The sequence below is a fragment of the Meleagris gallopavo genome, chromosome 8 (assembly GCF_905368555.1).
Source record: "Meleagris gallopavo chromosome 8, MGAL_WU_HG_1.1, whole genome shotgun sequence".
Lineage (NCBI taxonomy): Eukaryota > Metazoa > Chordata > Aves > Galliformes > Phasianidae > Meleagris > Meleagris gallopavo.
In genome coordinates, this window is record NC_139411.1 from 2,256,796 (window position 1) to 2,280,168 (window position 23,373).

At 42.7% G+C, this 23,373-nt stretch overlaps 3 protein-coding genes across 5 annotated transcripts; all 3 read right to left on the reverse strand.

The window, feature by feature from the left end:
* Nucleotides 1-15: 15 nt before the first annotated feature.
* DNAJC9 (DnaJ heat shock protein family (Hsp40) member C9) lies at nucleotides 16-3,028 on the reverse strand. Its single transcript, XM_010714134.3, has 5 exons — nucleotides 2,787-3,028; nucleotides 2,576-2,716; nucleotides 2,215-2,469; nucleotides 1,380-1,466; nucleotides 16-645 (listed from the first exon to the last, which is right to left on the reverse strand). Exons 1-5 carry the CDS (start codon nucleotides 2,964-2,966, stop codon nucleotides 526-528), a joined length of 783 nt encoding a protein of 260 aa, XP_010712436.2. The 5' UTR covers nucleotides 2,967-3,028; the 3' UTR covers nucleotides 16-525.
* A 417-nt stretch (nucleotides 3,029-3,445) lies between these two features.
* Nucleotides 3,446-8,628, reverse strand: TFAM (transcription factor A, mitochondrial). 2 transcript variants are annotated; one of them, XM_085229544.1, is made up of 7 exons: nucleotides 8,475-8,628; nucleotides 8,262-8,398; nucleotides 8,074-8,144; nucleotides 7,096-7,245; nucleotides 6,219-6,314; nucleotides 5,215-5,271; nucleotides 3,446-4,175 (listed from the first exon to the last, which is right to left on the reverse strand). In XM_085229544.1, the coding sequence occupies exons 1-7, from the start codon at nucleotides 8,540-8,542 to the stop codon at nucleotides 3,966-3,968; spliced, it is 789 nt and encodes a 262-aa protein (XP_085085670.1). In that variant the 5' UTR covers nucleotides 8,543-8,628; the 3' UTR covers nucleotides 3,446-3,965. The 2 variants fall into 2 exon arrangements, with proteins under 2 accessions (XP_085085670.1, XP_010712507.3); XM_010714205.3 differs by lacking the exon at nucleotides 8,475-8,628 and having other exon boundaries at nucleotides 8,262-8,469.
* Nucleotides 8,629-9,579: 951 nt separating this feature from the next.
* UBE2D1 (ubiquitin conjugating enzyme E2 D1) lies at nucleotides 9,580-23,307 on the reverse strand. Of its 2 annotated transcripts, XM_085229545.1 has the most exons (8): nucleotides 23,138-23,265; nucleotides 16,243-16,306; nucleotides 16,117-16,148; nucleotides 13,890-14,007; nucleotides 13,336-13,413; nucleotides 12,942-13,047; nucleotides 11,567-11,660; nucleotides 9,580-10,468 (listed from the first exon to the last, which is right to left on the reverse strand). In XM_085229545.1, the coding sequence occupies exons 4-8, from the start codon at nucleotides 13,938-13,940 to the stop codon at nucleotides 10,423-10,425; spliced, it is 375 nt and encodes a 124-aa protein (XP_085085671.1). In that variant the 5' UTR covers nucleotides 13,941-14,007; nucleotides 16,117-16,148; nucleotides 16,243-16,306; nucleotides 23,138-23,265; the 3' UTR covers nucleotides 9,580-10,422. The 2 variants fall into 2 exon arrangements, with proteins under 2 accessions (XP_085085671.1, XP_010712437.1); XM_010714135.4 differs by lacking the exon at nucleotides 13,890-14,007 and having other exon boundaries at nucleotides 23,138-23,307.
* Nucleotides 23,308-23,373: the final 66 nt, after the last annotated feature.

Genomic DNA, 23,373 nt, shown 5'->3' on the forward strand with positions numbered 1-23,373 from the left:
CAAGATAGCACAAAGTTCTGCAAAATCATTTATTAAATCTTCTATTTTCATAAGTTTTTATAAAACCCGTGGAATCTCTGAAATATACCTGTATGCAGAGATCTCTAAGAACTGCACGAGATTGGTTAGAAAAGTGAACAACAAAAGGATAAGGTTTCTAATTCAAAAGCCACAGGAACGAGTGGCAAAGACTCTCAGAGGTGCAGGATCACATTCTTTCACCATCAGCAGTACTGATATCCCTGAATGTGATTCAGCGCAGGTTGAAGAAACAGGCAGCCATCCCAGGCATCTCAGTGCTTCCTTACCATAACAAAACTATCAAACTAGAATTGGTTTGACCTTAACTAAAAAGCACCCAAAGGATTTTAAACAGTAGCACTAGAATGCTTTGTCTTTCTTGTTTGCGATGCGTTCTGCACCATGCTTCTCAGTCACAGCAAGTCGATGCACACACACTCTGCAACTCCTAAATCCACGTGTTCCCAACTGAAATATACCTGACACTTCAGCATACACAGTCCTTTATTTCTTTCCTTTCTTGGCTGCAGTCTTCTTTCCTCCCTTTTTAGCATTACTCCCATATTTTGCTTCCATTTGGGCCAAAAAGTCATCCATTTGCTTTTTTCGGTCTTTATTTCTGCTCTGGGGGAGGAAAAACAAAACAAAACAAACTTTCCTTACTACTCAATATGGATCATTCTAATAAAGTTAGATAGCTACTTCCAACTCTGGAATATGATCAGTAGGGAGTACAGGCTACAGAAGGTGGAGTTCTGTCAAGTCAAAGCCTACCTTGTACTCTAGACTCTATACTTCTGTTAAGTATTGAGACAGAGGTGAAGAGGGGCATTGAAAATTCACAACATACAGCTAGGAAAACAACCAATTTTTTGTTTAGACCCCAAACTCTTATACTATCTGAGGAATCATTTAATTTCAACATCCCATTTTAAGCCCACTGGACATTAAGAAAGGCAAGACTGAAAAACAGAACCTAAACAGGCTATTTCCTTCCTCATTGCCCAAAACACAAAAGCAGAATAGTAAGACTGATCAAGTTTTACATCCTTGTGGAATCTCTCAGAAAGAAATAAGCATTAACGCTTCCTGTCCAACTGCCTAAAACTAGAAAAATTGAAGAGTTGAATTGTGTATGAAGTAAAAATGAACATATTGTAACAACTCACTTCGTTTAAAAAAGATACAGGTAATAAAATCCGTACTCTGAATATTAACTAAGTAGACAATCAGCATTCCCTACCATCAGGAAGCTTTTATGGAAGAAGAGCTGCAAAGATCCTACATGTAAAGATGTACATGGATAACACAGTTTGAAGTCAGGAACAATTATTTTCAATGGATGCTTAAGGCCTTACTTGAATCAGCGCTTTCAAGTCATCTTCTCCATCACCGAGGCCCAGTTCTTTCCTGCTCTCTTCTGCCTCCTTAGCTTCTTTTTCAGCCTGAAGTAGCAAATTAGCCTTTAGATAAGTATTTTGCAGGTGGATCTCTTACAATAGTTACTAAACAGTTAATTTTTGCATTGATACACTACAAGCCACAGGGAAACACAGTTTCCAAGTTTGACCATAAATGAATAATCACAGAGAGCCACTTGGGTAGAGTGGGCAGCGCCTTGATGTTTGGAAGAGCTGAACATCGCCTGATGTCCATTCCCATCCTTGTTCCCTGTACCCACACTTTTTTTTTTTTTTCCTCTTAGCAGCCATTCTATTTTCTATGAGTTAAAGATGACTGTTATGTGCAGAGTACAAAGTATCAAAACAAAACAAAAACAAAACAAAAAGTTGGAAAGAATTTCGCCCAGGCTATTATTTCACAGTTGTCAATAAGCACGTAAATTATGTATTTCCCCCACGTATTCTTAGCTCCACTGACTGTAGCTTTGTAAATGAATGGACATTCTGAGCTGTAATAAATTACTGTGGATAATACTGAAATAGAAGAAGGTACAAGCAGCAGTAGCCTGTTACTACTGGAACCCTCTGAACCATATGACTGGAATTAGTGTAAGCAGTAGTTATGGAGAGGGGAGGGAGGTGGAAAATAAAGGCGATGAAGTGTGGAAGAGGAAGGTACCAAGCAGATCTGCAACCCTGTGGCAAATAACACATGCTAAGCTTCCACCAAGAGAGATGAGAAGCTCATCATGCACACACAGCTTTCTTTTGGTGCCTGGTTGGTACCTACCCGCCTCTTCCTTGCCGTCATTTTCTGCTTGGACTCTTTCACAAAAGCTTTGTAGGACGGGAGTTCTCCAGCATCAATAGCTCTTTCTATGATCTTCCTCACTCTCGGCTCATCCGTGTAGTCCACGCACAGCACCGACTCCATTATTCTGTCCATGTCACCTTCAAAATCCACGTAGGCCGATTTAATATCCGCTAGCTCTTGCTCTGAATCTTTGTAGTTCTTCTCAAAGTCTTGAATATCTTTGACGGTGATCTGAAGCCAAGAGAGCACACACCTGAGTTAAGCCATTCGTTCTCAAAACGAAGGGAAGGCAGCAAAAAGCAGACAGCGTGCCAGCCCGCAGCAGAGCGGTGCTCACCTTCTTGAAGAGCAGCCTCCAGTATTCCTGCCAGTCCCGCTCGGCTCGCAGCGCCTCGCCCTCCTCGTCCACCGTGCCCTGCTCGTCGTACACGGCGCGCTGCTCCGCATCGCTCAGCACAGCGTAGGCTTTGCCCAGGATCTGAGGGGCCGGTCGGACAGTTAGTCGGTCTGTCAGTCGGTCTGTCAGCTGCCCGCCCGCCCGCACTCACCTGGAAGCGCCGCGTCGCCTCCTCCTTGGCTTCGGGCTCGGCCCGGTCGGGGTGGACGCGGAGCGAGGCGCGGTGATAGGCGCGGCGGATCTCCTCAGGCGAGGCCTCCCGGCGGACGCCCAGCGCGCCGTACAGGTCGGCGGCACCGAAGACGGCCTGGCAGTCCTGCAGCAGCCCCATCCCGCCCGCAGCCCGCCAACCGCCCCGCGGCACGGCGCATGCGCGAGGCGGGGCAGTCGGCTCTGAGGGCGGGAAGCGCTGCACCCCTCACCCTCACCGAGGCGCTGCTCGAGCGGCTGCTCCGCCCCGCCGAGCAACTCGGGCGGTACCCGCCCCTTCCTGAGGGAAACCCGAGAGGCTCTGCATATACAAAATACACACGGGGACTGGTAATTAGCTCCGTAAGTGAAATCCCCCAAACCGGTGAAAAAGTTGCCTCCCCGCTAAAAATACGGATTCTCCCTAATTCTTCACTAAAGCAGCAAGAGATCCTAGAAAAAAAAAAAATAGATAAAGCAGCAGCCCTTCAGAATACTGGTGTTCATAGCATCTGAAGCCAACGTGCACACGTTCCCTTCTCCCTGAAGGTGCTTTCACACCAATGTGAAAGCAGAAGGGTCGGTGTTGCAGCAGAGAAAAAGCACTCCAATGGAGATATCTTTGTACAAAATTCATATGGTCTTTAATGAAACACAATGTAAGTGGTATACACAGACTGATACATACAAAAAGATCAACCCAGAAGTTAGCATGTCGCATTTCCTGTGCCTTGAAATGCTTGCCTTCTCTATCACTACTCTATCACTATGGAGGGAATAAAACACAGCAGCGTATCTCAGGATTCAGCTCCTAGTTACAGAATTGAAATGGTAACATAGCAGAATATTCTTGCTTTCATAAAAAAAAAAATCTCTTACAAAAGCTAGCTGGTATCTACCATTGTAGGAGAGCTCTGCTGATGTCAGTGAGTCCACCATTCACAGCTTGATTAACTGATTCTCGTTACACAGCTCAGGTTACACCTGCCATGATTAAGTCAGTTCCAAGAGACACCGAATTCTCTTTCCCCATCACTTCCCTTTCCAATCTCCAGCGGCCCCGTGAGATTTGCAAACTTCAGCCCTAGCCCTGACTGCAGCATTAGCACAGCAGGATAAAGACATTACATACGTAACTGTTTTATTCTTCAGATTTTTTCAACTTCAGTTTTGCCAGGCTTTCACGCAGTGAAGCTTTGGAGCCTTCCTGGGCAGTGTCAGTCTTCTTTTTTGGCCGCTGTTCTCTGGAACGTATCAAATCTTCCCGTCCAAGTTCAACCATTTTTGCTTCCCATGATTTCATTTCATTTTGATACCGAACCTTATCATCTTGAGCAAGCTGCAGGTATGGCTGAAAGAAAAGCACACCTCTACAGTCATCTAAGGGGCTGTATGTGGGTAACTGCCATGCCACATCCTCCCCTTTGTCAGAAAGGGAACTAACTCCAAAACCTGTGCAGTACTCATCCCAGGTGTCCATTTTTAACCTCCAGCAAACTGAAAAAACTTCCAATTTGAACAAAACCACTGAATGATGTGGAACACCAACAGATGGTCATTCCCAGAGAGGAAGCTAATTCACTATTATTACTAACAACTAAGGCATCTTATTTGTGTGCCGGTCTGAGAGAGCAAGCTTCTGTAAAGATCATGAATAGGAATTTCTGCACAAGTTGGTTATTTCTACAGAAGGAATACAAACTTCACACATATTCTCAGTACACATTCAAAACACTCTGGAAAAAGGGCATTCAAGAGAAAGGACAGAAAGGTCCTCACAGGAGAGACACAGCGGCCCTGGAAGGGCAACATAACTGTGAAGGGTCTGGAGCACATTTCTCATAGGGAGCAGCTGAGGGAGCTGGGGCAGTTCAAGCTGGAGAACAGGAGGCACAGGGGAAACCTTATCGTTCTCTACAACTAACTGAAAGGAGGTGGTGAAGAGGTGGGGGTCTGCTCCCAAATAACAGCAATAGGACAAGAGGTTATGGCCTCAAGTTGTGTCAGGGGAAGTTCTGGTTGGGTATTAGGAAGAAGAGCGGTGAAGTAATGGAACAGGCTGCTCAGGGAGATGGGGGAATCACTGTCCCTGGAAGTTGTGAAGAAAAGGGTAAAAGTGGCCATGAGGGACACAGGATAGTGGGCATGGTGGGCTGATAACTGTACTAGATGGTCTTTGTAGTCTTTTCCAACCTTAATGATTCTATGAAAACTTGAAAAAATATGAAGATTTAATATCAGAATAGCACTCCTCCCTTTCCAAATAAGGATCTGCAAATTCATATTTAAATATACTTTTAAAAGCTGGCAGAAAAGTATCCAAGATAAAGTTAAAAAATTATGTGCAAAAAATTGCTTTTATGTTGCATCATTAAAAGCCACAGACATACCTGCTTTTGAGAACTGGATAGATTTTGCCATGTTTCAAATAACTGCTTCAGCTTTGCCTACGGGATATTGAAGACACAATACATCAACATTTAATGCCTGACATCACAGAGGGTTACTGTTGAAAGCCAGGTGTAAACCAGTGTAAAAAAGCAAGTCAAGTCACGAAGTCTTATTACCCCACAGTCTTGACGTAGGTAAATAATTGAAGACACAGTTTGACAGCTTGCTGGGCATCATTTTAGACACTTGTACAGATGATACTGGCATAGATAAAGTTAGTAAGGTTGCAGCAAAAGCAGGCGACCTAACAGATTAAATACACTTGAGTTAACACGGCTACCTCTGATCCTTCCTATTGGCTTAATTTAAAACAAAGCCATACAAGAATTAATCATGTCCACAGGAAAATTCTCTTAAGGAGTACTGAGCTACATGCTTGTCAAACTGGGCCTCAGCTGACTGGAGATACCTGTCTTGTAAACAGAAAGATGAGCAACACAATTATTTCTACCATAGTGATTTAATTGCTGCAAAACATATCAACATCCTCATTAAACTGGTATTAATTAATGTAGCAAAGTGTTTCTGCAAACAAACTCCATCCTTTCAAGGCAAAATTGGTAGCAGACCACTGTAACCACTTGATTAACTCAAGTATTTCTAGCTCAAAACAAAATAGAGCTGCAAGAAATGTTTAGCTCCGACGTGTACAAAGTACAGGAAAAATTTTAAGCCTCTATTTCCACACAGCAGTTTATATAAGATGTGCCAGATCACCATAGTTAAAATAAAATTATAAAGAATAACCACCAACAAAACAGAAACAAAATACGCACTTGAGCATAGGAATGTTCAGATACTGAAATGTTAGTTCAAAGCATTACTTCAAAAGCAACAGAATCCAAGACACAGTGAATAGTTATTACACTCACCATATTTTTTAAGACAGCTATCACTCCTATATCTAAGTACTATTCAAATAAACCCTTCCTAGCTTGCTTACCGTAGGTGAAAGTCCTTTGCTCTGCTGAAAGTTTTCCGATACAAAAATGTTGAAGCCGCTTCGAGGTCTTTTAGGCTTTCCAAGCACAGTCAATTCCTTCAAAAACAATCAAAGCTATTCAATCCATCCAAAAAACCTTTTACCACAAAACTTCTCATCAGTATTCATATTTGTATAATCAATGGATATACAGATAGTATGGTATACCCAGGAGCTTGGCTGATGTAATTGTTATATTGCAATAAGGAAAGAAAGTCACTCACCCTATCCTGGGCTTGCAAAATAGACTCCGGTAGAGCGAATCTCCAGAGAGATCCTTCCCACTGGCAATCAGCTCTTAAACGGCTCTAGGAGAGGTGCAGCCAGGCTCCACCCCTTCCTGCAGCACAGGTGAATTGCCTTCAGCTGTGCTCCCGTGGCTGACTCACTGCTTGCCTCAGGTGGTTCATCAGAGGCTCAGGCCGTGGTTCAGCAGCCCCCATACAATATTTCAAACAAAAAGTATATACAAACTGATTCTTACTTCAGCTAAGTCTGGAAACTGAAAACTGTTACTAAATTCCACTCTGCAAGAAAGTAATGACGATAATTTTTTTCTTATTTTCATACAGTTTTGGTTATGGTGTGAAATACTGTATGCTTGCCGAAAAAAGAGCAGGTGGGTAACTTTGTGGGAGCCAAGACTGAACAGAATGAGCAAATTTCCAGGGGAAAAAAGGTAGTTTCTGATATGAGAATGCTCTGTATACAGGGAAGTCAAGGAGAAAGTACAAGAGACTATGGCTGTACTTGCACTTACTGCCGTTTTTTTCCCCTCCGGCCCTAACATATTCTCGTGGTAGCCTGAGGTGCTGTAAGTTACCTCGAGAACACTTACTCTCTTTATCCTGAAGGATCTTCTTTTTGCCAACCGTTTCCTCCTTTCTTCTTTCAAAGCTGCAGCCTGGGCTGGAGTTAGCTGTGCTTTGTATGCAGCCAACTGCTCTTCGTATTTTCGCCAGTCTGTCTTCCTTGCTTCCTCGTAAACCTATAATATAACTATCAGCCTTAACAGTATATTTTCATTCAGCTAAGCAGGGTGCCTTGCATTCTCAAATCCATGCACTTGAATATCAAAAGCCAGCACTTCTAACCTACTAGTTTAGTTCACAGACCGCTGTACAACATAAGTTTGCAGACTGCTGTATCACATTTAGGTCTGAATAGCAGAACAAATTCAAAAGAACGGATTTAAAAGCTGGGTGCACCCCATTAATTACCTTAGCTAATCTGATGACACAGCATCTGACATCAGGCAAATCAGATGCAGCTCAATGAAATAGTAATCTCCGACAGATGAAGGGAAAGCTGAAGCTCAATTGAAATAATGGCTTCTCACCCATAGCAACACACAAGTGGTTCGGTCCCCAAATGCACTCTCGCAACCACCAGCACTGGGCACAGCAGCATCATAAAATCATGGCCTTGTTATCAGAGCACCAAGCTCTGGACCAGCACCATCCCTCTCTCTATTTCTAACATCCAAAGGAGAAGACAAACCTTGTAGTAACAGGCACAAGTTCAGAAAGGATGTAAGCACTCAGCTGCTTGTGACAAAGGAACTCACTGCGAGCAGGAATCAAAGCAAAACGCTAATTTGCTGTAATTGGCACTTACAGCAAAGAATGGCAGCTGAGTTCGTGGAGATGTTTTACACCATTCTTTGAAACTCTTAGTGGAACTTAACTACCTCGAACAAGAAATAAGGTAAGCAAAAAAGACCGAAAGGCAGTCACTTCATGACGTCAGCTCTGTGGTAACACGTAAGCAGCCAAAAGCAGCAGGCGCTGGGTCGCACAGCCCGATGAGCACTGACCTGCTTCTGCGAGGCCGGCAGCTCCCTCCAAACACCGGCCAGCTTCTTCACCAGCTCCAAACTGTTCAGATCTGCGCGCCAGACAGCAGAAAGGAAAACGCTGTGTTTTCAACTAGCTTTCCTCGAGGAAAAGCTGCCACTAGCACCTTTCTCCCGTACAACCGCACGCCCGCTGCTCGCCGCCCTACCTGGGTTCTGCTGGCGGAAGGCGGGCTGGTTGTCCCTCAGGAAGCGGAAATAGGCGCTGAGGGGCCGCTTCGGGCGCTCGGCCGAGCTCATGGTCCGACAGCAGCCCGCCTCCGCCGCGCGTCCAACGCCGCAGCCCCTGCGCGCAATACCAACAGTCAGCGCCGAGGGGAGCCGCGGCCCGGCCCGTCCTTCCGTCCCTCGCCCCATCGTACCTGAGCAGCCGCCGCGCTCCGTTGGCGAGGCCCGCAACCCGGCCCAGCAGCGCCAGCGCCGCCGCCATGCCGCAGCCCGCCCGCCGCCGCGGGGCACCACGGGATGGCGGCGGCCGCCGCACCGCCCAGCAGCGCCTACGCAAGAGGAGGGGCCGTCTCACGCCGCGCCAAGGTGACCCCGCGGGGCGGGAGCCGCTCTGCGCTCGGGGCAGCGCTCCGCCTCACGCGGAGGAAACGAGCTCTGTGAGGAGGTGATGCCAGTTGGCTTCTGCCCGCACCGTGAGCACAGAGCGCTCCTTTCATAGCAACACGAAACATTCCATCCGTTTGCAGTCCGAAGTGAACAGAGCTATTTTCAGAGCTCGTTGCAGAGCCGGTTGATACAGCGCAGATGTAACAGCAGCACGATCGCGGCTTATGCCGACACAACTGAAAGCCTGCACGCGTGCAGACAGCAGGACCCTGCAGGCAGAACCACAGCTCCCACCTGAAAGCTGCCACCCTGCATTCGGCTCAGTGAAATAGGCTTCTATCATCTGAGCTTGTTTATTATGACAGCTGTCTCGAGTCACTTCTAGTTTCATCTGCAAGGTACAGAGGAGAATACTAATCCTGTTTCTACAGTTGACACTCGTGAGCAATCTACAATAGGAAAGGGGTCGTTCTTTCATCTACTTTACAAGACACCCCTCTCCAACACCACTGGTTCGGTACATGTACAGTCTGCGGCAACTCAAGTAACAATTAATGGATAAACAAGATTCAAGTGTGACATGTGCACTGTAACATTTAGACATTGCAAATACACCCTGTTAACTGGCACAATGAATTTCAAATACCTGTGGTATTTGCTCCAAAAAAAAAAAAAAAAGTAATACACAAATCAACTTGTTGGAATCCTACAGAAAGCAGCATGTACAACACGCTAAGCAAATTAGGCTGAACCTGGCATGAAAGTTAATTGCAACACAGGTCTAAGGAGTATCCGATGCAGGGCTTGATTTCTACTATTGACAGTAAACACACACACTTGAAATTTTGGTGTTCTAACATGAGAAAGCATTTCAAGGACATGCATTGAAAAAGACAAATAGCAGCCAGGACAGATAGTAGAAAATTCATTTTATTTATATGGAAAAGGCTACATTTAGATTTGTAAAAGGTCTGAGTGTTATGTTGCCCACATGTCAAAAATCAGTCGTGAAACGCAACAAAAAGGTTACATTTTTTCTACATAGCAGTGCAATTAGTTCACATTGCAATAAAATTAAGTCAAGTATGCAACAGAATCAAAACCAAGTGTTTCTCCATAATCAGCATACAAAGAATTACAGTGCAAAGATCATTTTAGGTTTTAAGAAATCTGCAGTCAGTCTTGAGAGTATCCCAGCGGGCAGGATATCCCAATTACTTTCATTACTAGCAGTTGTATATTGTCAATACTGTGCACGAGAAAGTCAGTCTAAAATGAAATGACTTACACCGTAAATAAAATATATTTAGTCTATACAATTAAAAATACAAATTATATAAGTGAACTAGCAAAATGAAATCCAAACACTTATGAAACAGACAATATATCTTAAAGACACACATACAGTATTCATCACTTAAAAACAGCTACTTTTCTCCAGCAAAAATAATTTGGCTGCTTTACAACTGCATTAAGGATCTTGTAGTCTGAAGATGCAGATGCCCAACTCTTAAAAACCATAATAAACGTCTTCTGCAAAGCATACAAAGAGGATAAATATTCTCGTCACAGTCATAAGGTTATTTTTGGAAGTTTTCCCTTGCTCCAGAAACACACTTACATGGATGGAAAAATAAAATATTCAAGGGGCATGATGGTATGTTGAAAGAGTAAACTGTGCTCCATTTCCTTCTAAATCTGAAAAAAAACTAGAATTTACAGTACTCTGTGGTATATGAAAAAGTCTTCACAAGTTTACATTGCATATTTCTGAGTCCATTCCCTTGCGTGTCTGTTGTATCTGTACGTGCAGAAAGAAGGCATGACAGTGAGTGAGGAGCTGTTAGTGAGACATGGACTAAGTCTCAATGGCCATTTTACTTCATGCAGATACTACTGAGCTTTTCACTTCTTAACATTCACTCAATGTTAACATTTTTAAGAGCGAAGAAGCACACAAAGGCTACGTTTGGTTTTCTAGGCTAGCTATCAAAGCTACTTAGACTCAAAACGAATCTCACAGATTTGCACTGAAAAACCTATCTTTGTGCATACTAAACTTGCATTTCACAACTGGTTCCCTTATCGTACATTAAGTGGAATCAGTAGCCAACTATTCCCAAATGTGCATGCTATTAGCAGACTGATCAAGTTCACGCATTGGTGTGAAATTCAATATATTAACCAGTGTTGGAAAGGGTGGGGATGGAAGGCACCGTGATTATTACCATTATTCTCCATTCTGTACTTTCATCTGTTCAGCGCTTGAAGACCCCAGAGCAGATGCTTACATTGATTCATAACATCCCAATTCTAAGTCAGTTGTGGCCCACAAGCATGTAGCACTTCAGTTACCTGCTGCCCACGATGCCTTCTCGAGATCAGAAACTACCCTTAAAGTTCTACAGTGTTCCAGAAAACAAGGAGAGGTTCTCTCTCTCCATAAGGTGTTGTAGAATGTAACAAACGTGAAAACAATCCTTAACACGAAGTAAAGCAAAGTACTATTCTATCCAAATATATATCCAAAAAATATACTCTGTGTCCAAAAAGTTCACTGTTCATTCCTGAACATCATACTACACACACAGGATTCATACCTAGAAGATTGCAGTAACAAGTAATTCCTAGTTGGAAAATTAATCTTTTCATGTGATGAAAAATAAATGAACCTAACAGTATGATGGTTTTATGCAAGTAGTAACAAAGTAATATCTAACAGTTGTATATGCCTACAGGTTCCTGCTTGTCATTTTACTAACAGATTTTTTCAATATCCCTATATCCCATACTCTACTTTAGGTATCTATATAGAGATTTCTCAAGGAAGTGGACAGGTTGCATAGCCAACCACCATCTGCAAGTACCACACAAACACATCTATCTGTGTTATACTCACTTTTCCTTGTCTGACTTGTAGATCTGTGCAATATCCGGTACTAAAGGATCATCTGGATTAGGATCACAAAGTAAGGAGCATATGGACAATAAAACTAAATAGAGGAGACAACAGTTAGTTCACTTGGTTTCTGTAATCCTTTATATATTCCAGTACACAAAGTGAAGAAAGGAAGATTGGAAAGTAAATGCATGAGTATGAAGATTTCAAACAGTAGTCCTGCTCAGGAATACTTACACAGCATCATTTCTCTAGGTCTAACACACTATCTGATAACAGCCCAGAGAACTCACAATCTCCACACCTGTACTTTCTGTAATTATTTTTTTCCCATGTTTTAGCCTCTCAACACATAACAGACTACAGATGAGTGAGGAATACATTTTTCCAAGAAAGCCCTTCTAGCTGCAATTAACATAACCATTAATATTAGGCTATCATGCAAATCCTTCTTCACTTCTGTGCTGACCATTGTTGTCTTTCAATGAACATTTATTTGATACACGCCTGACTTTCATTTGGGGAAATACTGTATTATTCACTCATGGATCCATTTTCAATTCCTACTACTGCAACAGAAATACTTGATTTTTCTAATTCTTTCCAAACACACCATGTCATTTCTTTAACACTTTGTGTAAAATTATTAAGAGCATGGCTAAGAATTTTGGAGATGGCTGAGAAAAACAGTGACAGCAGCCACACTTGAAGCAGCTTTTGATGTGACACAAAAAGCCTATAAAAAAAGGCTATAACCTCAATGTTCCAAAAAAAAAAAAAAAATCTATTGTACCAGCTTGAGAAAAATCAACTATGAGATTAGAATATAGCTCTGACCAATGACTGAGAGGACAGGTACATTTTAATGTTCATCTTAGAGACATGCAAATCAGAACAATTTAGTTCTTATGAAAATACGGTCTGATTAACATCTCTGCCTACACAGGTATGCTCAAGCAACCAAAAGTCACCTTGACGACTCAATAAGCAATCAGAGGCCCCTCTGCATGGCAGTATCTAGTTTTGCCCATTTACATTTGTTTGGTTTTACAGCTCTGTTCACAGATTTCTCCTCACTTGTGCGCACACAGTCAGCTGTAATAGAGAAGCTGCACTTCAGACTAATTGCACTTCATCTCACTCAACTTCCTTTAGAACATTTCCTTGTTATGTACATAATACACGATACAATCTGACACTCCAAATAAGCAGTGCAAGATACAGGTTCATAACAAGGATTCCAATAGAATTAGCCCCTTCTGTAACATGCAGGATAAATGAGCTCCCACCAGCCCCCAGGACAGTGCAGCAACACAGGGGAAAAAACACCAGTGTGTGCAGTGTCATAAATCCATGAGCACATCTGTGACCTTACCTTTAGATACAGTCAGAGCTGGTGACCATTGTGACCTCAGGATGTCAAGACAAATACTCCCATTACTGTTTATGTTTGGATGGTATATTTTTGTTGTAAAAGCAATCTGGAATTAAACAAAGTAAAATTTGCAACTAACATCAAGATGTTTGGAATCCTTGACACTCTCTTCAGTTCCAGACATCTTAGATCTTCCATATCCAACACAACCCATTGTAAAGTTGTGCCTTTTACCATTCAGTTTTAGGATTCGGTCCTACCTGTTCATCCATTGTACACACACTGTCTCCTTATCTTCCTGGTTTTTACTTAGAGAAGCGAGCCCCAAACAGCAATGATAAAGATACAAAGCTCTGACCTAAGAACTGCTTCAGTCTGTAGACAAAGCACTTACCTTTGGGGGTTTGAAAGGATAGTCTGTTGGAAAGTGTACTGTGAGAAAGAACACTCCCCCTTGATACGCGCTATCGGGCTGGAAAAAAAACAAAAGAAAAGCCATTAATACATTTCAGCTATTTTGGAGCTTCTCTTCAAATGGCAGAGAACCTCCCAAAACAATGAATATCTCAGTCAACTTTTTTTTATCCCCAGTACACAGTCCATACTGAGGATGCTGAACGTTCCCGTTGGAAAGCAAAGCTACAGCAGAGTCAGCCATGGCTACTACTGCAGTTGCCCAATGTGGCTACTGAGTGCTGCCTTTTTCACGGAGACTAAAGGAGGGAGCAGTGTTTGACCGCTGGAGCTACAAAACTGCAGGTCCATCAGCTCCAAACCAGCTCCCTCCTCACTCTCTGGGCTGCAAGGTGCTGCTGGAGCTCAGCTCCACAGCACTGAGTGGAACACAAAGATCACAGCAGGTCTTCTACATCCTGCCTCCGTGTAATGCCATAGCCGCTCTGCTATACTCAGGATCTTCCTCCATCATTAAGCTACAAATATACTCACCTCAAGAAGTGGTTTCTCTTTGCAGATGCAAAGAGTAGGATTTTCCAACATAATTCAGTTGATCATGATGACATCAGGGAGTTTTAAAACACACAACATCTTTGTGACCTGCACAAATCTGTGAACATGCATTTTGTTAGAGAACATGTGCACAGGTTTACGGCCAGGCTGCACACAGTTAATAGATAGAAATAACTTGGTTGCAGTCATCTGTTGAAGAGATTTTTCTTTCTTATTTTCTAGAATAGTTGGAAAAAGAAGTCTCAATGCTAAATGACAGAGAGCTGTGCTTCAAGTTAAAATTAAGGGAAGAAGAAAATCTGAAAATCTCTCTTATTGCTTGAGAAGTTCAAAACAGCAAGAGAGGAATCCAGCCTCAGCAATGCTGAGGGAGAAGCTTGTGGGCTGTCTTATGGGAACAAATGCAGGCTTTTTTTTTTTTTTTAAATATCATGTTCACACCTTAGAAGTCAACAGAAATTGCAGTTCTAGAGAGGAATAGAAGATGTAAAAACCACAAATGGTCGCTATGAAATGTCTCCTTCTGCATTCAAAATGCAGACTGCCATAATGTAAGGCAACCTATATATAGTACTGTTAAGAAGCCAGCGTTAAGTAACATCAGAAGAGACTGTCACTGTACCTAAAATTAGGTTTGAAATGGCTGCTTGCATGCATACTAAGTTGATTTGTCAAAGTTAAAATAAGCTAACATCAGACAAGTTCAGTGCCAAAGGTAAAGTGAGGTCACACTGTTTAGTAGGTAATGTATATAAAATGGATGATGCCCACAGACAGAAGAGGTTATCCTATTTACACACCTATGTCAGTTCTAGAAAAGAAAGTTCTAGTCCTATGCTTCTCTCAGCCCCTCAGAAGACATGCAGGATGGATGTGCATCCCTCTTTCCTTACATTGTCGAGACAAAGGAGAACATGCTAATAGTTATGGCTAAGAAAGGCTGTTCACTCTTATTCTAAACTACAGAAATGCGAGGAACTTGAAGCGAAGACAATATTTTCCACTGCGGGATATGAGAAGTTAATTGTGATCTAAAAACTATAAAAAGAATAATAATTTTAGTTGGAATTTAAACACTAGTATTTCCCATAATGGGGTAATTCAGGACAGACATACAAATACTGGCGACAAAGCTTCTTGTAGCCCTACGTTCTTGGATATTCTTTGCTGTTCTGCCATTCACCTCTCAATAGTGCAGAAGGTCAAGAGCAGAATGACTGGGTATGTGAAGGAGCGTGGTTGTAAAAGAACAATGGTAAAAGCATTACTATCTATAGAAAAGCTTTTCATGATCACCAGAGCTCCTGCTGTGTCATCACAACAGACTCCAGCCCACCACTGACAAAACACCCACTGATCTTCCACTGCTTCAGAACAACTGTGATGAAAATGCAGAAATAGTCCCAAATGAGTCACAATTTCACTTTTCTCCACCACTGCATCTCACTGGTTTAAGTCCTGTCTCAATTTTCCAGCTCTCAATCAGAACCAGAAGCTTTTTTCCCCGAAGTTACTGCATCCATAAGAAAAACACCAGGAATACCAGCTTCTTGCCACGGTATTTGTATGCACCCTCTCTCTCAGGTCATGTTTTCATTCATTCTTCTTGCTCACACCCTTGCTCATTTTCATTTAGAACGTTCTTAAGCTATGTTGCCCTTTCTTGAGTCATGAATCATAAATCACATCTTTCAGAGGTTTTTTTTGGGTTGAGTGACATCTTTCTCACACAGAAACCAGAAATACTCATAGTCATTGGCCTTAAGTTCCTGAAAGCCACCCCAGTTTTGCCAGAGCCACATCACATTGCCTGCTAAATTCTGAAAGCCCCCAGATCAACAACACCAATCTTTTTTACAGTTAGCAACTTCAGAGTTGGATTATGTTAACTATTTCTCCTTTCAGAGAATATCATTCTATTTCTATGTTTCTATTTCTATCTGTATCTTTCAGAATTGAAATGATCTTTGAAAAGATCTTTCAACCAATTCAAGCATTGCAGTTGACTGATTAAGCATCCCTAATTTCAGGCAGAAGACAGACTTTTTTGATCAGTTAAAAGAAGAGTAACAGAATACCAAAATCAACAAAGCAAACCCCAAATCGTTAGCCAGCACACAGCACAGCTGAATTTGACTGCCATATTAACAGAAACCCAAATGAAAACCAGTCTACTTTTTAAGGGAGAATGAGTTGTTATACTTACAGGTCCCATAATAGTGGCTTGCCAATGAAACACTGCAAGTCAAAAAGATAAAATAATGAGAGCTTTTCTAAGCTTTTTCTTAAGTGAAATAAGGTGAGCCATGGCAATGTCCCAGGAGGAGCTTACAGTCATCTCCAACAGGTCCAGCAGAACAGTGGGCCGGAGGGTCTCGCTGCAGGTCACTCAGTTCCTGTAAATAACACACAAACATTGGTGATTACACACACAGACACCACACAGCAGCATCACTTCAAAATGAAGACACAAAGGTTTTTATTAAGTAGATCTGTAACATTTTGAAAGTAACCAAAACATGAAGTGCCCTTTGATAAAGGAAATATTTCTTCCAGATAGGTTAGCAGCTGAAGACAATATCATGCTATAGATTAATACCTCAAAGTATTAAAGAGTTGCAACCCAGCTCGTAATAGGCGTGGATCTAATGACGCATTGACAGAAAGAAAAGAAGAAATGGATTTCTCTGTAAACTCAGTGCTCAGTATAGAAATTAAGTGTAAATCCAACTGTTTCTTTAGCTTTTGATCTGACAAAAGATTAATATATTCACCTAATCCATGCACATTCACCGAGTTAAACCAGTTCATAAAATGACTGCAGAGTGCCTATCAAGTATGAAAGGACGCTAAGTGAGCTAGAGAAAACACAGAAATAGGAGCTATGCACCTTAATGTACCTTGATGCAATTCTCTACGTGCTTTATTTCCAAGTGGCTAACAGAAAATCCTGAAGGAAGCTGGCATTTAAGAGAAGTGCTCAGAGCAGCTTTGCCGTGTCAGCTGACTTCATTTCCACACAAGCTCATACTGCCTCACGTAGTTTAGAATTTTTATTTAATCATACAGAAGCAGCTCAGTTTTTCATCTAAGTCATCTTCATCAAATACAAAACAGGTCAGGCATTAATGCAGCTCATTCTCCTCGTTTAACTCAAGATCTTTCTTTTGTTATCTGAAGTTTTACTACGCTAAGAACAAGCTACACACTTCAACTCTAAGCTGCTAGGAACTGCTCTGCTCTAAGTTTAACAGTCCTTTTTAAATACTTGCATTGCAATAAGCTAAAAGATGCATGTTAAATTATTGCATGTAAGTCACCCAGCCAAGACCATACATATTTAAACCAGTAACAAACTTGAGGGGGCATTTTCAGACTTGCTCAAGTTTATTTGAAGGAGTAACAGGAAGCATTTCCATCCCTCCAAGAAATCATTTGTCAAGAACACTACTGCAAAATAAAAACCAAGGCTTAAACAGGCACCAAGGTGACCCCAAGTAAATCAGTTGAATGCACTACTGTCAGATCTCTTGCACAAGGTGAAGGGTCAAACCTGGACTCCAACTGCTGGGATATATTTATCATTTTACAACATCCAGTGAACGACTCACGGTGCCCTTCTCCAGACAGCTCATTCACCTAGGACAGGCACACTTCTGACAGCTAACTTTTGGCCCCAGATAGACAGAGAAGCAGCATATTCAGCCTCTTCAGTGCAAGTAGTGATGTTACAGCTTCGTTAAGTCACTCCTTCAACTACGCGACTGAAAACAGAGTTCTTTGCTACACTAACACAGCTCAGGGTAGCTGGGGTGAACTGCCAGCTCCCAGCTTCGTTGCTAGGGGGAAACCCTAAGCTGTAGCAGAAGCAGCAGCCTTCCTAGGCTCAGCCTAAGAGACAAGAGCAGAATCCTGCCCAAGTGCAGCTGCTTTTTTATCTGTGGATTCAAATGTCATGAAGGAGCGGTACAGAGAAGGGTAACCAAGTCACTGCCTGCACAAGAAGTCAACAAGTCTCAAATTTCCAGGCATCACGAGACTCCATGTGCAGCTCCTGCCACTGCTCTGCCTTGCACACAAGGTCCAACAAGAGGAGAGAGTTTACACGAACAAAGCGAGAGTAAGGAAGTCATCTGCACAGAACAGGTGGCCAAAAGGGACAACTCAAAAGCTAAAAATTCCATCTTAAAGCAATAATATCTGACTGTTTAAGGCAACAGTGGGGAAAAAGGGTTCAATTCAACATATCTCAAATACACGTACAAATTTCCTCGTGCACGTGCCCCACCACCACAGCTGTCACCTCATCTTGGAGTCACGAGTCTGCAGCACCACTTCCATTTGTTGGATGCTTTCATCAAGACCTTCACACATCCCAAAAAAATGGCACTAGTTCCTTCATTCACATCAACACTCGTACTTCCAAACTGCTAGCAACTAGAAAGGTGTACACTCGCAGCTTCTTCAGGCTGAAGACACTGACAGTTGTCCATAACAAAAACAGCTTGATGAGACCTAGATCAATGCAATCCTGATATTTCCCAACTGGGATGAAGAAAAGTCTCTCTTCAATCTCACGCGTTAAGCAAAAGCCACGTTGGGTAGGAAGAAAGCTTTTATACCTAGGAAAAACAGCCAAACCCAACTCATGCCACATTCTCCACTCAAAAAAATGACACACTGACACTGATGTGCTTGAGGAATACAAATGTGATCAAACTTAGTAAATTGAACTTGACAGCATAACAGTTTGAGACTGCATAAAGCAGCTCAGATCAAGTAAAGATAAGAGTCAAAGAACCATTCTGTGTTGTACTGTTAATTATGCTGCTGAAGCTTTGCACTCCAAGTAAATCATCTGGAGAACTGTACAACTTGGGTAGGCTTCAAGCTTTCCTACACTTTTTGGAATGCTGGGAGAGAAACTCTGATTGCCTCCTTACAAGTCAGAGCAACTCGCCAGCGTCCAGAGCTGAACAGCTGTAATGGTTCCCTAGAATCAAGAGATGCTTCATGACCTACATAAAGTCTGGTCGCTCCAACGCTTCAACTACAGCCGTATTTTTAAGCCAATGGTATAGAAAATGCTGGTTCAAGACTTGGATGTATGCATGCCAAAAGCAGGAGTTGTAACTCATAGCTGTACAGATCCCACTTTTAAAAGGCAAACAACACCATGAATTACAGCACACAACAGAGCAACATCATCTGTGCGAGTACACAAAAGCAATACAACTTCAGCAGTGAATGTCATGGCTTAAAACCATCCATCAGGAGCTCCAACCCACGCCATGCTTTATCCCAATAGAGCCATAATCAACTCAGATAAGACAACTAAGCTGAGAACACTGCTGGGAATAAGTCTTCTAATTCTCTCAAGCACTGAAAACATTAAGAGTAGAATAAAATATTGCTAATTCTACGCCACAAACTAGCTGCAATTAACAGGTACAACAAACTATTTCTCTTATTCCAAACCGTAGAACAGCAACAGAACCTGAATGTAAGCAGGATCCAGCACCGGGGCTGCTAATGAGGGAACAGCAGCACAACATTGGAGATGTTAACCATCAGCTACTGAAGAGGGACACAGCAAAGCCTCCAAATGAACATCTTTTATTCATCACACAATATACACTGTAGTACATCTGTAGACAAGGTGCGACAATAAATTCTAAGTCAAGTTTAACTGACGTAAAACTATGTTAAATTGTAAAAGGTGGAGGTATGTCTGAACGTACAGACGAGGGCTCACTGCTGAAGTATATTATAGAATGCACTTCAGAATTGTAAAGCTGGTGAAGACAGCAGCTGCTCAAGCAGTTTGTGCCTGATTAAATACAGTTAAATATTGTCTCCTCCAAAGCAACTGGAATGAGATTGGAAAGGACACTTGGACAACAGGGAGATGGACATATTAAGCACAGTACTTACAGATACTCAGTAAGCAGGAGTACTAAGAAGAGAGTCCTAAAAATATGCCTCATTTTTTACTGCTAAACAAGTCTGCAGGCTATCAGGAGACAGAAATAGACTGTGAGCAGCATCACCAAAAAGCTATTTTAATTCTTTAGGATACATGAAACCACATCCAGAGCCTTTTCCCACACCATTATTTAAAACAGAGGATTTTCAGTTTCTCAGCTAAGTTCCTCATCTCTTGTACAAAATGCACTGTACTTCCTACTAAGTGCACACATCCACCTCTGCTCCTGTATTAATAGTGATTGGAATGATCTGAAGAAAAGCAACTAAAGCCCGGATTGTACAGAAGTTAAAGTAGTCTCTTCTCTTTCTAAGTTTAGTGAACATAAAACAAACATTCAATCACAACATCCTTCATTCCAGTAACAAAGGAGTTAACCTATTTTTATACACTTTGTAAGACAAAAATCTACTCTGTGATGTCACAAGTGCTGTTTTGGAAGCAGATGAAAACATTTTATATTAAGGATTCAAAAGTTTCCTTACCGTGTTTATTACCACCCAAAGAAAGCATGCAGCTCAACAGTTTATAGGCAGAACCAAAGTTATTTTCAACATAAAGATGTAAGCTGGCACATCCTGCCCATCTATGCATATGAAACACATACCGAAACAAACAGACTTTTAGTTCAACAGCCCATCTGAACATTGGAACGCCTCCATTCTTACTGAGTGGCAGGAGAAAAACAATCAAGTACTATGCTGACATGATGAAAAACAACAGCTATTTTCAAACCACTCTTCAAACGTGTCAGAGAAGATGCTGCTGCTTTCAAAACCTCTAAGTGAAGAAGTCCAATTTTTCAATGCTGATAACAAGAGCAAGTGAATACAGATTTTGTAAGCAGTTCACAATTTGATTAACCACAGGAAACATCAGCTGCTCATTAATAGCAGAGGGGCATCCAGAGTTACAGGACATGGGATGAAAATCATCCTACCAGCTGTAACACAGAACTGACAGGATAACAAATTCACAATTAGGTAAATAAAGCGACAACTCAGAGCAGGAATCTATGAGAAACGCTTCCACACAGGTCCAATAAGCAGAGCTGAGCTATACAACTTACATAACGCAGCAGCCTGAATGATCTCCTCCTTGGCACAAAAATCACACCGTATCCATTTCTAGAGGCAGTAACCATAAGGACTCATTTGAAAAATATCCCTCCTAACTAAAACCTACAGTATTGGTTTTCTTTTACATAATTGCTAACATCCACAATAAACATCCACCAAGCAGCGGGTTGTTCTTTCACAGCCTTCCATTATCAGTGTACAGCCCTCAAGTCTGCAGGGCATCCTTTATGGAGTCCCTCAAAGCAGATCAGTGAAAGAAGGCACAGAACAACACAGGTCACAGCAGCAGTACTGTTCAGATATCAGTCCCAAATCGCAGTCAGTCTCTGGTGTGCAAAGCAAGGACACTGATACTTGTGTACTGCAGTTGTGCTTCCTCCATAGGCACTATCATTCTGACAAGGCAAAGTACCAACCTGCCAACGCTCAGGCTTGCACCCAAAGCCCATCAGCTGTGTTAAAGCACAGTTCTGAACCACCCTCAAACTACCCAACCTTAACCAGAGATTGTATGTCTGGACTAACAAGTTCCCAAGCAGTATTACTGTGCTAACAATACTTAGTACTCAACTGAGTTCCCCCAGGAACTCTGTACAGCTGTAAAATCCTTAAAGCATTTCCTCTGCTCCATATCTTATTGCCTCCTACCCTTGTGATAAACCATAACTTTTAAGGCCAAGCTGAAACATGCTGCAGATAGGTGTGACCAGCAAACTGTCATACAAATACATCTAATCTAGCATAAGTCTTTCCCAGTTCCACCATTTTAAGGAGGGCTCTATGTGCAACAGTGACACGAAGACACTTGGTCTTTTCTATCTTTTTCTCCTCGCTACAACTTTCCATTGGAAATAACTCTATTTCTTTGCCACTTTCCTCTTCCACAGTAAGTGACTTCTTACAGTATTGCTCTGGAGTCAGCTGCTGGCACATTAGTTCTGCATTGGTTTCTATTTATCCTCACAGCAGATGGTGATGAAGAGTCACTGAGAATAAGTAATAACCCAGCAGTAGTCATTCCTGTAGCAAGCTAGGAGCAAGAAGCAGCCAGGTTTGGATCTAACCTCAGCACTTTCAGTAGCTCCTTGTCCAGTACCACTCCATGTTTCAGATGAAAGCAATTGCATAACCAGGAAATCTTATACAACCTTGAAGTCAGCACTTCTTCACTTTCAAAGAACAGAAAAGCAACGTAAAAAGACTAACAGGACATGAAACGCTCTCTCAAGGATAAGTTTCACATCTATTGAATACAGAGCTTCCAAATATTGCACTAAAGAAAGCTGTGGCTTTCCAGTATATACAGAGGTGATTAAAGCAGGAAGAAAAATTACACAGGCAAAGTTTAAGAAAAATACAGCAAATGATCCTATTGTACAAAGGTCTCATTTGGAAGATTTGCTTTGTCTGCTCATCCTGACGGAACAAAAATAAGCAGGGATTCAGAACAATCCCCCTTTCCAAACACATGACTAGAGAAGTTCTTGAAGAAAAAGTGAGAAAATAAAAAGCCAAGGAAATGCCAAGCATGCCCATATCACACAGGGGCACAACAGAGCTTACTGCTAGGAAAAAAAAAAAAAATCACTGACACGCTGGTTGCTCCGAAAGTAACGCCTCCTATTAATTCCACGGAAACTACTATAGATACAAGAAGCACAACGACACTATTTAATAAAGCACGTCCTCAGCTACAAAACACTATTTTTTCAGCACATTCACCACCACCAGCTTTGAACCTTTGGCAGTGATGACCAGCAGGCTGTGTGCTGTGCTCCTGTACACCCGCACAGCCTCACCGCGCTCACACCCCGCTGGGCTCCTTGAAAGTTCAGTAAGCACCGCTGAACGCCAATGGGTGCCATTTTATCCGCATGGAAAAACTCAGAGACACACCTTCCCCTTGCAAACCTTCCCCTGACAGACCCCATGTCGTAAGGCCGCCCCTCTGCTAAGATCTGTCGCGATACGACGGCGTATCGCTAGGAGCCCTGTAACTGTAACATCCCTCCACCCTTCCCCCTACGCCCGCTCCCCTCAGAGCACGGAGAAGCGACCGCGGCGCTCCGACAAACCCGGCCCGCCCCTCCACCCGGAGACAACCGCATAACCGTCCTCCCGGCGGCAGCAGCAGCTCGGCGGCCTCCCTCAACCCCGCTCACTTTCTGTATCCGCTTCAGCGCCATGGGAGCGCAAGGCGACGGCAGCGAGGAGCGGGACTGGGGGCGGGGCGGGCGGCTAACGGCATCCGCACGCACCGACGGAACGGGAAATAACAGTGCGGGGAGGGGCGCCGGGCCCTTTGTGTCCGCCTGTCGCGGGGCACGCTGGGTAGCGTGGGCGGTGAACAGAGCGGCAGCGGGGCGACCGCTGCCCCCTTGCGGTCTGGTGGTGTTCG